This window comes from Anabrus simplex, chromosome 12 (genome assembly GCF_040414725.1).
Source record: "Anabrus simplex isolate iqAnaSimp1 chromosome 12, ASM4041472v1, whole genome shotgun sequence".
In the NCBI taxonomy this organism is placed as follows: domain Eukaryota; kingdom Metazoa; phylum Arthropoda; class Insecta; order Orthoptera; family Tettigoniidae; genus Anabrus; species Anabrus simplex.
This window is the reverse complement of record NC_090276.1, coordinates 76,631,709-76,647,423: the sequence shown is the minus strand read 5'-3', so window position 1 is coordinate 76,647,423 and position 15,715 is coordinate 76,631,709. Positions and strand designations below refer to the sequence as shown.

Here is a 15,715-nt window from a genome sequence, read left to right as displayed (position 1 = left end):
CTCTGTTTCCTTAATGCTGCTGTGTCTTATGACCAACTCATCAGCGTAGCAGAATTTCTTAGATACAATTTGAGGCAAGTCAGATATGTAGAGGTTAAAGAGGAGGGGAGCCAGTACCAATCCTTATGGAAGGCCGTTGTTTAATTTTCTCAGTTTGCTCATTTTGGTTCCTAAAACAATTTGGAAGAGTCTATTGCTGAGCATTTTTCCAATCACGTTTACTGTTGTCTGTAGTTTATACAGCAGTCCATCTCTCCACACTGTATTATTTGCTGAAGTCAGATCTAAGAAAACTGGAGATGTTTTTAGCTGTGATTGGAAGCCTGATTCAATATATGTGGAAGGAACTTGGTCGCAACAGCTGCGGTTCTGCCTGAAGCCCGTTTGCTCTATAGGAATGTGTGCATCTATGGTAGAACTGATCCTGTTGTAAATAAGTCTTTCAAGAAGTTTGTAGCAGCAGCTAAGCAGAGCAATTGGTCTGTAACTTTGGGACTGATGTTTAGATTTCCTGGGCTTTAAGATGGCGTGAATTTTTGTCGTCTTGAAATGTTTTGGAAGGATACCGATTTGCAATATCTGTGTGAAGAAGCAAGCTAAGGAACTCGGGGTGTATGCCATCAAAGCCAAGAGCCTTGCCAGTTTTCATAGACTTTATTGTGTTGTTGATTTCTTCTAAAGTGATGGAGATGAAGATTTGAGTATTTTCATATTCTTTTTTTCACTAACCTAGTGTCATCCTTGACCTCTGTAGCCCTAGAAGTTGACACATTATAACTTGCAATCTTATTTGGTGAGATCTCAGAGTATTCCTTGGTCACTGATGAACTGCCTCCTGATTTTCTCAGGAGGCTGCAAGCTTTTCTGCTTGAATGACAAAAATCCAGCCACTTCTGTTTCCATGAGGTATCCAAACTACGTAACAACTCCTCACCAGTTTCATGGTCACCTGTTTCTAGGAATTCATTATAGAGGGCATCACTTTCCTCATTCCACCCAGGAACATAATCTTTCCTGTAACCCCTTGGAATATACTTTGTGGCTATTGATGTAACAAGGCCCACAAATCTCTCATAGTTACTGCTACTTGCAGGATCCCTTTGATGCATTTGTCTAGTTCAGAAGAAAATTTTGTCCAGTCTACCTTTTAAAGTTCCATCTGGGATGGGGGAATGATTGATTTAAAGGGATGGAGATACCAGTTTCTATAAGTACTGGTCTGTGTTGACTTCTTGGGAAATCTTCCACCATCTTTCTCGAGATGGCAAAGGGATAGCCTGCATTATTACTGGTGACAAAACAGAGGTCTGGATTGTATTCACGTTTCCAACTAGCTAATCTGAATGTTCCCCTATCTTTAGCATTGAAAATAAGTTGTAGGTTAAGATCCTCCACCCATGCAACAAGAGCACTAACCACACTCATAATTTTTTGCATACTTCCAACTTTTGTGACGACTTTTGAAGTGTCCAGTGTAGCTGGCAGAATGGGAGAACTGGGGTACGCCAGGGGATCATCGGTGGTTTGTAGAGATTTAAGTCTTAGATTTTTACCACAACTGTATGGATGCTATTATCTGCATTACAAAAGAGAAGCTCTACATGATCCAGATTTTTACGAGCACATGTTGCCACTCTGTACACACTATGATAGATCGCTCTAATTACATCATAGTCATAAATTCTTCCTCTCTTCTTGAGTTCCTCCTCACTGGCTACATGAGTTTCCTGGAGGAGTACTAAGTCAGTGTTGTTATCCTGGAGCATTCTGGAGAGATATTCACATTTACATCGGCTGATGCCTTCAACATTAAGTTGGCAGATTTTTATGTCATTTCCCAGTTTCTTTGTCATGGGGTTCTGAAAAGAGCCATTGGGAAGAGTAAGCTTGAATTGGTGGAATCTGCATGTTTAAATTTGGCAGGAGATCTTATAAAGACAGTCTGGCAGCCAAGTGCTGACGTTCAGTTCAGTATTTGAGATATCAAATACCTATCCAGGGGCTCTAAAGTGGACGAATCAGCTTCACCCCCTAAGTAAAGGAAATTCACAGTAACAAAACACGAACATCATCAGCACAAAATATAATATGACTTCATGACTGTATTTATATGACCTTTCATGTGGGAGGTAATGGGTTCGAACCCCACTGTCGACAGCCCTGAATATGGTTTTCCATGGTTTCCCATTTTTACACCAGGCAAATGCTGGGGCTGTACCTTAATTAAGGCCACGGCTGCTTCTTTCCCACTCCAAGGCCTTTCCTATCCCATTGTTGCCATAAGACCTATCTGTAACAGTGCAATGTAAAGCAAATCGTAAAACAAAAAAAAGAAAGAAGTATTTATATGACCAATAAAAATTGTGTCAGAGTGTTCAATGAGTTTAACTCAACTGAAGGTTGTGAAGAGAGACCAGACTTGTCATAGAAATCCAAGCCCTGGTAAGGAACTCAATATCTGAAGCTGTCATGTTAAATATTAACTATAGCTCATTCCACGTTGAGAAAACAGTATTGCTCTTATGGTCCTACAAGGAGTGAACACACCTCCTCTGAGACACTCATACTTCCTTGTGATTAAGGGACATTATAGTGTACTTTGTAATGTATTATGAAAGACAGACAAAACAGATGAGGCATTTTTCCCTGCGAGTTATTAAAATAACTACATAACATTTTCTTTTTCATAAATATATTCATAAGGAGGAAGCACAATGGCAGGAACAACCATCACTTCGTTGCTTTCCTTCATTTTTCTTCTTCTGTGTTGCTCTGGTACAAGCATCGTGTAGTCCCTCAGTCTGTGAACCGCCGACAGGTCACTTCTGTAGTGAAGTCATCTATAGTATTCATTTGTTGTGTGTGTTTTTAGTCTTTAAATCAGTGCTTACTTGTTTTGTGTTGAGTGAGAGTTGGTTGTATATTGCATAGTATTTGTGTGTGTTCTATTATTTTTGTACTGTACAGAAGTTGTTGCTGAAGATTTTGGTGTTGTGATGTGCAGCGATACGTCATGGTATAACTTGTATCGATAAAATAAAATTGCTGTGTGTTTTATTTGTGCTTGGTTTTGTTATTTAGCTGTTCTTTCTTAAGCGCATTTTAATTTTAGCACTTTTTTCATGACTGCATTTAATTTTTACTATTGTTTTTGTGAGCAATACAACAGCACATTAGTACCCCACGCTGCCTGGAGAAATTTATTAAATGCAATTAAATGCATCCCCCAGCCTTCGAGCCAAAAAAAAAAATTATTTTTCTATTTTCTCCCCCATTTTCCTTTACACTTCAATACCGAGGTTTCTTTTAAATACCGTAGTTTACCTCTCATTCTGTACAAACCAAAAATAGACCCTATAAACCCTCCAACCCCTGTACTTCATAAACATAACTTGCAGCTTAGTTTCTTCCGTTTTTTATCTAGAACTTATATACGGAATTTCACAAATTTAATGTGGCACCATTTTCCCGTGATGGTGTTAGATATGGCAACCCTGTCGTCATAAGAGCAATACCGTTTTCGTAACATGGAATGAAGTATATATGATTTTCATTTGCAAGCCCACATAGAACATTTGAGGGGAACGCAGTGACACAGGCATGCAATCCCAGTTCTTCTCAGCTTCTGAGGAGCTCGTTTGTGCTTCATCGGCATTCATTGACAGATTTTGAGTGTTGATGTGAGCAGGAAGCAAGATGATTAAGAATGCATGTATTAAAAGACTAGAAACACAGGTCAATATAAGTTCCAAAACAAGTTCTATCACACACATCACTGGAATGTGTTGGTTCTGGGTCATTAGACAACTCCTGTTCAGAACATGACCTGTAAAAACTGTGACTGCATGTTTTTAGTTTAATGCTTAAATGTTGTGTTTCCTATTTACAGGTATATATGAACCCAGTAAAACTGCGGAATACACGGAGGACTGCCGTGGAGGGAATTTCGACTTCTTATCGGATCTTGCACAAGAATGGGAACAGGCGGCCAGACTTCCAAGTCACATAGGAGTGCGTCAAGTAATAATCAGATCAGGTGAGTCCTGCAACTCCCTCGAAACAGTTGGGTTCTACAAAGTTCATATGAGTAGCCTACCTACCAAACCATGTGAACATTGTTGCTCTCTTAGTGTATTTCATGTGATTAATGACTGGTAAATCTTAACGGAATTTTTAACAGATTAGTTCTCGGTAGAAGTTTGTAGGGGCTAATCTGGAGAACAACCAAACAGATGTTAATGCAGTTTTCAGAGCAAGCTACAACAAAAGGAAACCAATGGGTAACGGTTTTAGTGAAGGAAATTGAAGAAGAAAAACTGCCATCCTTGACTTGCACTGTGCATTGAATGTTCTTCAAAGAGGTCTCGGACGGTATACACCTATGTGTAAAATGTAGCCTTCAATAAGAGTAGTTTGCAGTAAAATCAATCAGCCTTAAAATGAGAAAACTTACGGTATTTTGAGATTAAACATGAAACTCTGATTGGGAAAAATTGTTTAGTCTTCTTCTTCAGTCATTCTCATCCAGGGAGCTCTTGCTGATTTAAAAATACCCTTTACAGTATGTAATGTGGTGAAAGGAAAGGGATAACAGGTTGTGTATGAGGTCTGTTTCCCATACAAAGCCACGACAGCTTGATGTTGAGAAACATTTAATCCGCAAGGGTGAAAGGAAATTGTTAGTAAGCAGAGAGGGATTATTGGTCTTGTTATCCCAACAAGAAAGTGCTAGATTGAATTCCAAAATTTCCTTAAAGCATACATAATTGATCTACCGATGTTGGTTCCACAGGAGAAGATTAGGTGTAATGTTTATGAACATTCTTACTCATCGACTGTCATTTGGTTATCACACAGCTGATTACAAGACAACCTGTCGGAACCGACGGAAATTTTTTAAAAGATGTTTATTCATGTTTTTAACTACTAATCTTGTAGGCGTTCTGTTCCTGGCATTCACCTTTCATTATCACTTACCTGGAGCTTGTTTCTTGCTTGAATTCTGCTGTAATCTTTGTTAAATAGAGTACACACATCACTTGATGGCCTTCTCAGTAATGGGGCCTCTAACCTTGGCGTTAATAATAGTGGAGCTGACAATGTATCTGATTTTATTTGAAACTGTGGCTTCAGAAAGAAAGCACTTTACATTAGATATGAAGCAGAGCTGGAAATTTTAGACAAACTGCACCGAGGTTCTTGGCAGGAAGCCATTTCTGCTGAATACCGTGATGGACGTACAACTGTTCATGGCATCAAAAAGAAAGAAAATTATATTCAACAATATGCGAATTAAACCTCTCTAAAGAACTAGAGAAACTGGGAAATACCTTTTGGTCCCAGTTTCAATGATGGTGAAATCCTGACATTCACCCGTGGTAGAGAGGGGGGAATGGTTGTATGTGTATTATATACAAGCGGTGCTAACGAATTAAGGGACTGAATATCTCCCGGTATAAGGAGACCACCTTCTACCAAATGCCAATGGCCTATAGGAGGGCAGATGAGCGGGTAGAAGGAAGGGCACTCTCTTGCCCTTGGAGTGAAAAACGCTCCTAAAGCCACTAGATGTCCAACAGCATAGGATGGGGAAGGAAACAGGAATCCACTCCATTAAAGACCTGAATGGGCATCCCAAGCATCGGCTGGTTGAGAACCTTGGGGGGTGCACCCATGTCGAGTAAGTGTACCCGATAAATCTCAAGAAATATTTGGCTGCTATACATTATAACCAGCAAATCCTATTCTAATAGAAGGTGTGAGGCAGAGTACCTGGCGCCTTAAGACTGGGACTACTCAGCTAAGGTATGGCAACCCTGACAGAAAAATCTCTGGCCTCCAGGTTATGGGTTGCACGTAGGATTAACGGCTCTATTGCGTAAAAAAGAAGGTTGATACGAATATCTCACATTTGCCTTGGAAATAAGAATGAATATCAAAATATGATGACCCTGCAATGGAAATCGGCTTTACGAATAGGAACTTGGAATGTAAGAACCCTGTATAAACCTGGATTCTTCAAAATCCTTAGTCAACAGTTGGAGAAGTATAGAGTGGGAATTGCTGCAATTCAAGAGACTAGATTATTAGGTAATGGTATAGGAGACATATGCCTTTGCTGGCAGGACCTAGTGTTTACAGTGCACTATGTACAGGCTAGAGCAATTTTGTTACTTTCATAGATCTGTCTCTGTCTTATCCTTGGCTTTGACAATATGAAAGTGACTGAGGTATGAGCGATGCTAGTAATGCCATTCCTTATGCAGCCAGTCCCTGCTATGAATGGTGTGAAAATGTTGCTCATAGGGTCGGTTGGTATATGCATTTCAGTGGGCTTGGCACACTGATATGTAATAGCAACTCTGGCTCGGTGAGGAAAGCAACGGGAAACTACCTCACTCCTCATTTCCCTAGTACGCCTCTTCAGTGATGCGTAAGCCATCTATGACAGCTGATGGCAGAGCTGTTGAGGATCCCACCAGCGGAATCGCTGACGGACTGAACATACATACATACATACATACATACATAGGGGACATGGAGAAGTATACACTTTTTAAGAATGGTAAAGAAACTGGACCCCACAAATTTGGTACTGCATTTTGTGTCCAAAATCCACTAGTATCATCAGTGCTGTCCTTTGAACATGTGAATGAAAGACTATGCTATTTGAGGGTACACTCTAAATGGTTTAACATATCACTGGTGAACTGCCATGCCCCCACAAACGACAAGGATGATCACGTTAAAGACTCCTTTTATGAGAATTTGTTAGAACTGTGGAATAAATTACCCCAACATGATGTCAAAATGATTTTGGGTGATTTCAATAAGTCAGAAAGGAAGAAATTTTTGTGCCAACAATAGAAAGAGAAAGTCTGCATGACTAAAGCAATGATAATGCCATTAAACTAATCAATTTTGCTACATCTACAAACATGAATGTGCTGAGTACCACCTTCCCACATAAACAAATACAGAAGGAAACACGGTATTCGTGTGACGGCAAGACTGCCAATCAAATAGATCCTGTACAAATTGATAACAGGCATAGAAGCTCCATACTGATATCAGAGCTTACAGAGGAACTGAGAGAGGATCTGATCTCAATACGATAACTGCTTGTGTTAAAATTAAATTGAAAACTTCTTGTAAGTCACAGACTGAGGAAAGATGCAAAGTTGAGACTGAGAAACTGAAGCAGGAGGACGAAAGTTTAAAGTCACCTTCACCATTCAGCAATTTCTCTATATCGTCTGCAGACTCAGATAAAATAACAATATCATCGGCAAAAGCTGTCACTGGACAGACGGCTGGACTAGGTAAACAATTGTTAGGGAATCTGCCAGCTGGGCAACAGCACTGATTGATGATTGAATATCATGAACAGTAAATGGTCAGAAATTTATCTTAGTATGATACTCTATGCACTCACTGGTTGTGTGTTATATATAGCTCAAGTTCTTATTGCTGATCATTTAAGACTATTCTGTAAGAATATTATTATTATTATTATTATTATTATTATTATTATTATTATTATTATTATTATTATTATTATTATTATTCGTAGGGATGTGGCGACCCCATCGCCCAGTGGGAAACCACTGCAATCAGCTACCCGAGTATTGGCGGGAAAACCATAATGTTTGCAGGGTATGGAAGAAATGCCTACTCCTAGTCCTGAACAACTAGAATGAAATAAGACAGAAAGCTTTCTTCACAATTTCATAAAATCATCCTTCATTTATCATCTTCACCTTTCTAAATAACATTTAGAATTGTAACTCTAGGATTTATCCACATCTCAAGGTGACACGTTACACAGTCAATCATGAAAGGTCTTTTGAAGAAGAATTCCACCGACTGCAGATCATATATTGCAGAAAAGACAGCATTCGGATGCGTTGGGCTATCATTCAGAATATTATGATGGATCGGAGCATCTGAAAACTCAACAGCCAGCATCTACACAAAAACATCAACAAATTAAACCTAAACAGATCTCTTTCTTCTCAACACACAATGTTAACTCTTTATGCCAAATTGGAAAATTAAAGATTGTCACCAACATCATGGACAAACATAAAATTCTAATCATGGCCCTTCAAGAAATAAGGAATAGTGATCCACGCCCAATAGGATCACTGTATAAAGGAATCCCTGGAAAATGACAATGAAAAACTGTACATAGTTCAGTAATGCATTTCTAATAAATCTCAAAAATAATAGATTCAGTCATGGAATTTAAATCTCAATCCCCCAGACTTGCAACACTAACTCTGAAATCTGCAAATAAGATCTACACTATTATCAATGAACATGGTCCCACTAATCAGAAAAATAACACTCTAAAGGATAAAGAAGCACAAAATTTCTGGGATCTCCTGTATCAAACTTTAATCAACATATCTCCATCACACATTAAAATTCTCCCTGGCGATTTCAACACCAACTGGGACAAGAAAGAAGGTACCGAGATATCATTGGGAAATGGCCAGCACATAAGAGGATGAATAAAAATGGTCAAAGATTGGTTGAATTATGCAGAAACCACAATCTTATATCAAAATCAACATACTTTAAAAGGAAACCTCACAAATTAAAAACTTGGAAACACCCTAATTTCCAAAAAGGTGAATGGCAACTGGACCAGGTTTGCATAGATAAATTTCACCATCATGAAATATACAATGTCCAAGACCTAAGGGGGGAAGACTCAGGGTCAGATCACTGTGTTGTTAAGATCAAAATAAATTTAACTCCAAGGGTGAAGAAAAGATCTCCAAATAAAAATAGAAAAAAAATTTGACACGACAACCTTAATAAATTGTAATAGGGAGTACTATAGGAAAACAAGAGAAGGATCTGTCAACACTAATACATTAGAAGAACTAACCACCAAAGTAAAATCGATAGCAGAAGAGTTAACTCCAACAAATCCTAGGAAAAAACATGAATGGTGGGATGAAGAATGTGATCAGGCAATTGAGAGAAGACACCAACCTTGCATAAGTCATCAAGCCCAAAAATCAGACAAATCAAATTTAGAACTAATAAAACAAAGAAAGTCAACCTATAAAATCATCAGACAAACCATCACAAACATCTTAAAAATACCCTACAAAGGAGTTTTAACAATAAACAATCACAAGATTATTATAAAACCTTTGGCAAATACCTTAACAAATATGAGCCCCCAATATTAATGCTGAGAGATAAATCAGGAAGGTTAGCCCACAGTAATCAAGAAAATGCAGAGATCCTCGCAGAGATATTCAACAAACTTTTAAATTGCGATGACCCACTGGAAACATTGGAAGTAAATATTGACACACTCATTTTAACCACCCCAGATCTAATAAATCCTCCAGCTATCAGTGAGGTAGAATTTGCAATTAAGGAACTAAAAAATTATAAAGCATGTGGTAAAGACCTATTCTTTGCAGAAATCTGGAAAAACACAGGGAAACCAGCGATCATAAATCTACATCAGCACCTAGTCAAAATGTGGATCACAGAGAACACCCCAGAACATTGGACCTCAGGCGTTATCTATCCATTGTTCAAAAAAGGATATAAAAATAATCCACACAATTAACTTATAGACTTACAAAATGTTCTCCCGCATAATTTACAAGAGAATAAAAAATAAAAAAACATTCTGGAACTACAACCTGGAGAATACCAAGGAGGATTTTGCCCATACAGAAATTGCCCAGACCAAATTCTCAGCCTGAAACTAATAGTGGAATATTACAAATACAGAAATAAACAGCTGTTTATTTCATTCATAGATTTCAAAAAGGCTTATGATAGTATACACAGACCCACTCTTTTAAAAATCCTCAAATCATATGGCCTTCATCCTAAATTAACAAAGTCAAATGCTTTGCTTTTACAATAAATACAGGCCTCAGACAAGATGATGGATTATCCCCACTGCTCTTCAATGAGGCTCTAGGTTACATCATGAAAATGTGGCAAAAAGAAAACCCACCTAAAATCAAAACTGGAGCAAAACCCTCAATAAGGACAAACTGCCTAGGGTTTGCAGATGATTTAGCTCGCAGCTCCGTGCTCAGATCATCAGTCTCCAGAAAATTGCATTAAAAATAGGATTACAAATATCCTTTGAGAAAACTGAGATTATGCCAATGAAACCCCTTGATATAAACGAAGACATCATAAATGATCAAAAAAATTAACATAGTCCTACAATTTAAATACCTTGGAGAAATCATTATGCACAACTTAAGTGAGAAAGCAACATGGATAAATAGAACCAACAAAATGAAAAAAAGCACAGTTTCTAACCTGGTCAACTTATAACAAAAATGCTTGTCAATAGACACAAAGATCCAACACTACAAAACTTAACTTTGCTTGAAGCCACTTATGCTTGCAAAACCTTGTTCCAAATTAAAAATGAAAGAAGAACTGATCATCTCCTCAACTCTGAAGGAAGAATTATCAGAACTTGTATAAATAAGAAGTACCCTGTTGAAGGAGCCTGGAGAATCCTCCCCAATGAAACTGTCTATCGAGAAATTGACCCAGTTACCAGCACGATGAAGAAGAAAAGAATCTTATTTCTTTCACATCTTATAATTACGAGAAAACACAATTTTACGACAACTAGTGATGAGAAATCTCGTGGCCGTGTGGTTAGGAGCGCGCAGCTGTGAGCTCGCATTCAGGAGATAGTGGGTTCAAACCCGACTGTCGGCAACCCTGAAGATGGTTTTCCGTGGTTTCCCATTTTCACATCAGGCAAATGCTGGGGCTGTACTTTAATTCAGGCCACGGCCACTTCCTTCCCATTCCTAGGCCTTTCCTGTCGCCATAAGACTTACCTGTGTCGGTGCGACGTAAAGCAACTAGCAAAAAAAAAAAAAAAAAAAAAAAAAAAAAACTGGGAAAGAAGAAGTCAGAAGAGCATTGGATCAAGAAAATTCTAGAGGATCTCAAAACAGTTGGACTCGAAATTACAGATGCAGAGAACAAGAATAAAATCACCACCCTTTTTAAGAAACACAAATTTTCAACTGAAATGATGCACAGAAATCTTGTAGAGATTTCAGACGAATTAAGAACACTGCGATCAGAATGAATGAAGAAGTACTGGGCAAAGAAGAATAATCAGACAGCACAACCTTTAAAGAAAAAGTGTACATTGAAGACTCAAGTGGTCCAATGTGGCCAATAAAGTTAATAATAATAGCAATAATAATAATAATAATAATAATAATTATTATTATTATTATTATGCAGGAAAAAAAAAAAAAAGCCCTTGACCTGACAGCACTGACAGGCCTGGGTTAGCCAAAAGGCTTGCAGATTACAGAGTGACGCGTGGTTAGCCAGACGCATCCTCTCTGCCATTATTCTCGGCTTTCTAGATGGAAGCCGCTATCTCACCGTCTGATAGCTCTTCAATTGTAATTGTAATTACTAAAGACCGGAAGTTAGGCAAAACGCCTTTTCTTATCTCACTGGATATATTGAAGAATCAGATAGAGATAAATATGTTTTTGTGCATTTAAGAAGTGTAGAGACAATTTTTATTTTGCTTTTTTTGCCTATTTTGGCTTCCATTGCCTATTTTAAGATTTAAAACTTTTTTTCCTTTCTTGATTGTTACGCAGTATTTTTCTGCGATTTACACATTGTAAAAAGCACATAATGAATTTCCGTACATCGAAGACAAAAAAGGTTGCACAAATTAAATTTACATTATTGCCTTCAAATATCTGTTTAGAATATTGTTCCCTGTAAATCGTTTATTTGTTTTCAGGCATCAAAAGCTTATTTTCTCAACCTTCATTAGTGAAAGAAATGCACAAGCATAATGAATACCAGGAAAGAAAGAGGATGAGGGAAGTACGTCTCTTCTCCTTCCTCACACCCCTTTTGCTGTGACAATGCGTAATTGCCTGGTATTCCCGATTTCGAAATGATAAGATAATGCAGAGGAAGGGAGGAAATCACTTCTGTCTAACAGGTCAAACATAAAAAGAAGCTGTTAGTCTACTGTTGAACTTGTTAAAGGCAACTCGGGTGTTCGCGCTGACTTATTTATCATGCCGAAATTTTCATCGTTGCGAGGTAAATTACATGGTTATGTTCGTGAATTCAGTTCCGATACACTTTCTACTCATGGAGCTATACTCTTTTGCAAAATCTGTGAAAAGTCTATTAATCACGGAAAAAAAGTACTTTATAACATTTTGCAACAATGAAACATAAGTCTAGGTTAACCCGATGAGTGCTACGCCTGCCTATAGACGGGCGTAGCACTGGTGGACTGGCCGCGTCAGCGAGAATTATAATTTTTTTTTTTTTTACTTTCCTGGTTCACTTTCGAGTGCGAATTTTATCTCTGACATGTTCTGCCATCTGTTGGGCAATATGTAGAACTAACTGATCAGAGATTATAGCTTCAGGAAGTAACTTACAGAGCTTTTGTAGACATCTGTAGAGTTCATCTGTGATGTAAACAAACATGGCGGAACAACAATTTAGTTTCTCTTGCAGTGATGTTATTTCAGATCACAGAATCTTTCAGTTATTAACCACAGTGGAAAGCTGTGATGGAGATAATCATTTTAAGGAATTGTTAAGCGATTTTGAAAGTGAGAGTGATAGAGAGAGTGCCAAAAATATTGTATGTGAGAAAGAAATAGAGCCTGCTTCTAAACGAAAGAAGAAAAACACCGTGAGTACAAAAGCTATTTTATTGCTAATTTCGTGGCAGATGGATTACTTTTCTTCACCAGAGTATCAGGGATCTGTGAAAGGCTCTGAGGGCCAAGTAGTGTTTGATGACATCCCGAAAATCATCGATTTTTCGGAAACTTTTGTGCCAGTGGAGTTGGTGCCGATAGTTGAACAAATCGGCATCACACACAACCAGTAGAAAACATTTAACTATCACCGCATTCCAGATTTGGAAAGTACTTTAAAATATCAACTTATATACTTCTAAGAAGTTACATGTATTAATTGCGTACCGATTTTAGGAAATATTATTTTGGGCTCTTTACTATGTATAAAGATAATGCACGCATGGGCACATAAGTGTAATTTTGTTTTCTCTCAAAATAATATTGAACATAAGTGTAGGATTTTCCATTTGCATTTAGATTTATAAACAACCAACATTTATAAACATTTTAAGCTAATCACCCCAATGGTAAGTTAAAAATTGAGGCTTCTACAATTTTTTTTACATACGAATGAAAAAACTCAGCACTGAGGTACCAAACAGTCAACTGGTAACTCAGCACTTAAAAGGTTAAATATTGTTGGCCCTAAGAAGAAGTACACTAAAGTACACTAAAGAAGAAGTTCCGTCAGAATTCTCATTAAGAAAAACATATTTGAATATCTCCTTTGAAGAGACCTTGCAGAGGACTCGAAGCAGAGTTTCAGAAAGAAGATCTGGATCTCCATTGATGAAACTACGGATGCAATGGGACGTTACATGGCCAACGTCATCATTGGAACTATGGAAGCAAAGCAAACTGACCTATCATCAGTATTTCTTTTGACGACAGAAGAGATGGAGAGAGCAAATGGTTCCACAGTGGAACAGTTGTTCACAAATTCATTAATGTTACTCTGGCCGGATGGAATACGGCATGATGATGTCCTACTTTTTGTCACAGATGGGGCACCTTATATGAAAAAAGCAGCTACAGCCTTGAAAGTTCTCTTTCCTAAAATGTTCCACCTCACATGTCTAGCCCATGGACTGCACAGAATTGCTGAAGAGATAAGAAGTTTGTATCCTCGCGTGGATAAGTTAGTTTGGAATACCAAGAAAGTCTTCCTAAAATCACCGTCCTGAATCCGGGTTTGCAAGGACATGGCACCAGAGTTCCCTTTACCTCCACGGCCAGTTTTCACCAGATGGGGAACCTGGATCTCAGCAGTCATATGTTACAGCAACAATTTGGACAAGATACGTGAGGTACTTCATGCCTTATCAGTAGACGAAGTTGCTTCAGTTCGCGAGGTAAAAATGTTGTTGGACCATGAAGAGCTCAGCAATGATCTGGCATTTATGACAGTACATTATAGTGTGATACTGGAAGCAATCTTGAAGTTTGAGAAAAGAGATGATTCGCTGGTATCATCTGTGGCGATCTTTAAGATGCAGTACATCAACTGCTTCAAGCACCAGGAGAAAAAGGAAGCAGTGTTAGTGAAAAGTGTAAATGTGTTCTGAGTGCTAATGTGGACATTGAAAAAATGAAGAACATTCGTGATGTTCTGAAAGGTGAAAATTCTGTTTTAACTGGCATGTGCCCTTCCGAAATAGCTTGATTCAAATTTGCGCCAATCACTTCAGTGGAAGTAGAACATTCATTTTCCATGATGAAAAACATTCTTTTGGACAAGCTTCTGTCTATGACATTTGATACTTTGAAAAAGCGCCTTGTTGCTGGTACCAAGGAAAGTAAGAGTAAGTACGGTAATTATGTGATAAATTGATAATAAAGAAATGAATGAGTATTTAAAATACATATTTTCATTAATAATGAGTGAGATTCCTCTTTGCTTTCACTCCTAATAAATGCCTATTTTAATTACAGTACTGCCTATTTTAACCAAAAATAAATGCCTAACTTCTGGGCTCTAGTAATTACGTATGCTGAGTGGACGTCAAACCAGCCCTCCGATCCAGGTAAAAATTCCCGACCTGAGCGGAATTGAACCCAGGCCTTTGGGTAATAAGCAGGCACGCTACTCCTAGAATGCAGTGCCAGCTATTATGATGCACCATAATTAGTAAAATATTTATTGTAAAATTGTACGCCTACTCTAAGCACTTGTCATTTTTTCTGTTTTCTGTCACTGAAGTTCATATTGATGATTACTTGAAACAGTAGTTAATGTTTGCTGGCCAGTAATGTTCATCACAAGTCATCAGTGGTGGGACGTGAAACTATAAATTCAAGCAGTTGATAGATGGCATTAGTTTATCAACGAAATTGCTACTGGAGTTGAGAGTGCCGGTGCCACAAACAAGAGTCTCTACTCTTTGCGACTCCATTTACAACCCATCCCACCCGTACAGTATATGACTTGAGACAAAGTTAATTCATTTTGTTGTTCAAAGCTGTGGGTCTCTCCTGGACCTCCATATCAAAAAACTGTGTTGGATACTGGAGTTTGAGAGATGTAGATTAGTGCTGGTAGTTACACGTCTTCATGACATGAACCTGGCTCAATGTTTGGTGGTGAACAAGATCTCAGTCTGGAACAGTTTCCTTACAAACTGTTGTGATGTTCATTAGGTGTCGTACTGGGCAGGAGCGGAGGCATGATCAAGCAAGTGTACTGGCCGTTCTACTTGGGGGTAGGAGGACCTGTTGGATCCGGTGACCAGTTCTTCCCGTGGATCCACCTACACGACCTTGTGCGTCTAATAGTGTTCGCCATTGAGAACAACGAAGTTAAAGGTGTATTGAATGGAGTGGCTCCACAGGTTAGTATCTTTGTTTATAAGGCCACGGAACTCCACAGAGCTCATGGTGTTCGTCATTAAGAAGGAACAAGTTAAAGGTGTATTGAATGGAGTGGCTCCACAGGTAACAAGGTAACAAGGAGTGACTATAGCTCTAACATTGACCTTACATGACATGGAGCAGTGTACTTTTGCCTGGGTGGCTCCCACACTCACTGATAACCTTCCTCCAGTCAGCTG

The 15,715-nt window shown here is 38.4% G+C and overlaps 1 protein-coding gene across 2 annotated transcripts in view; it reads left to right on the top strand.

Moving 5' to 3' along the window:
- The window catches only part of LOC136884564 (epimerase family protein SDR39U1), a 45,884-nt gene that overhangs the window by 16,078 nt on the left and 14,091 nt on the right, over positions 1-15,715 (top strand). For both annotated transcript variants that reach the window (XM_067156820.2, XM_067156821.2), the window contains exons 4-5: positions 3,890-4,036; positions 15,306-15,496. In XM_067156820.2, coding sequence (XP_067012921.2) covers positions 3,890-4,036; positions 15,306-15,496 — 338 coding nt within the window. The remainder of the gene's footprint in view (positions 1-3,889; positions 4,037-15,305; positions 15,497-15,715) is intronic.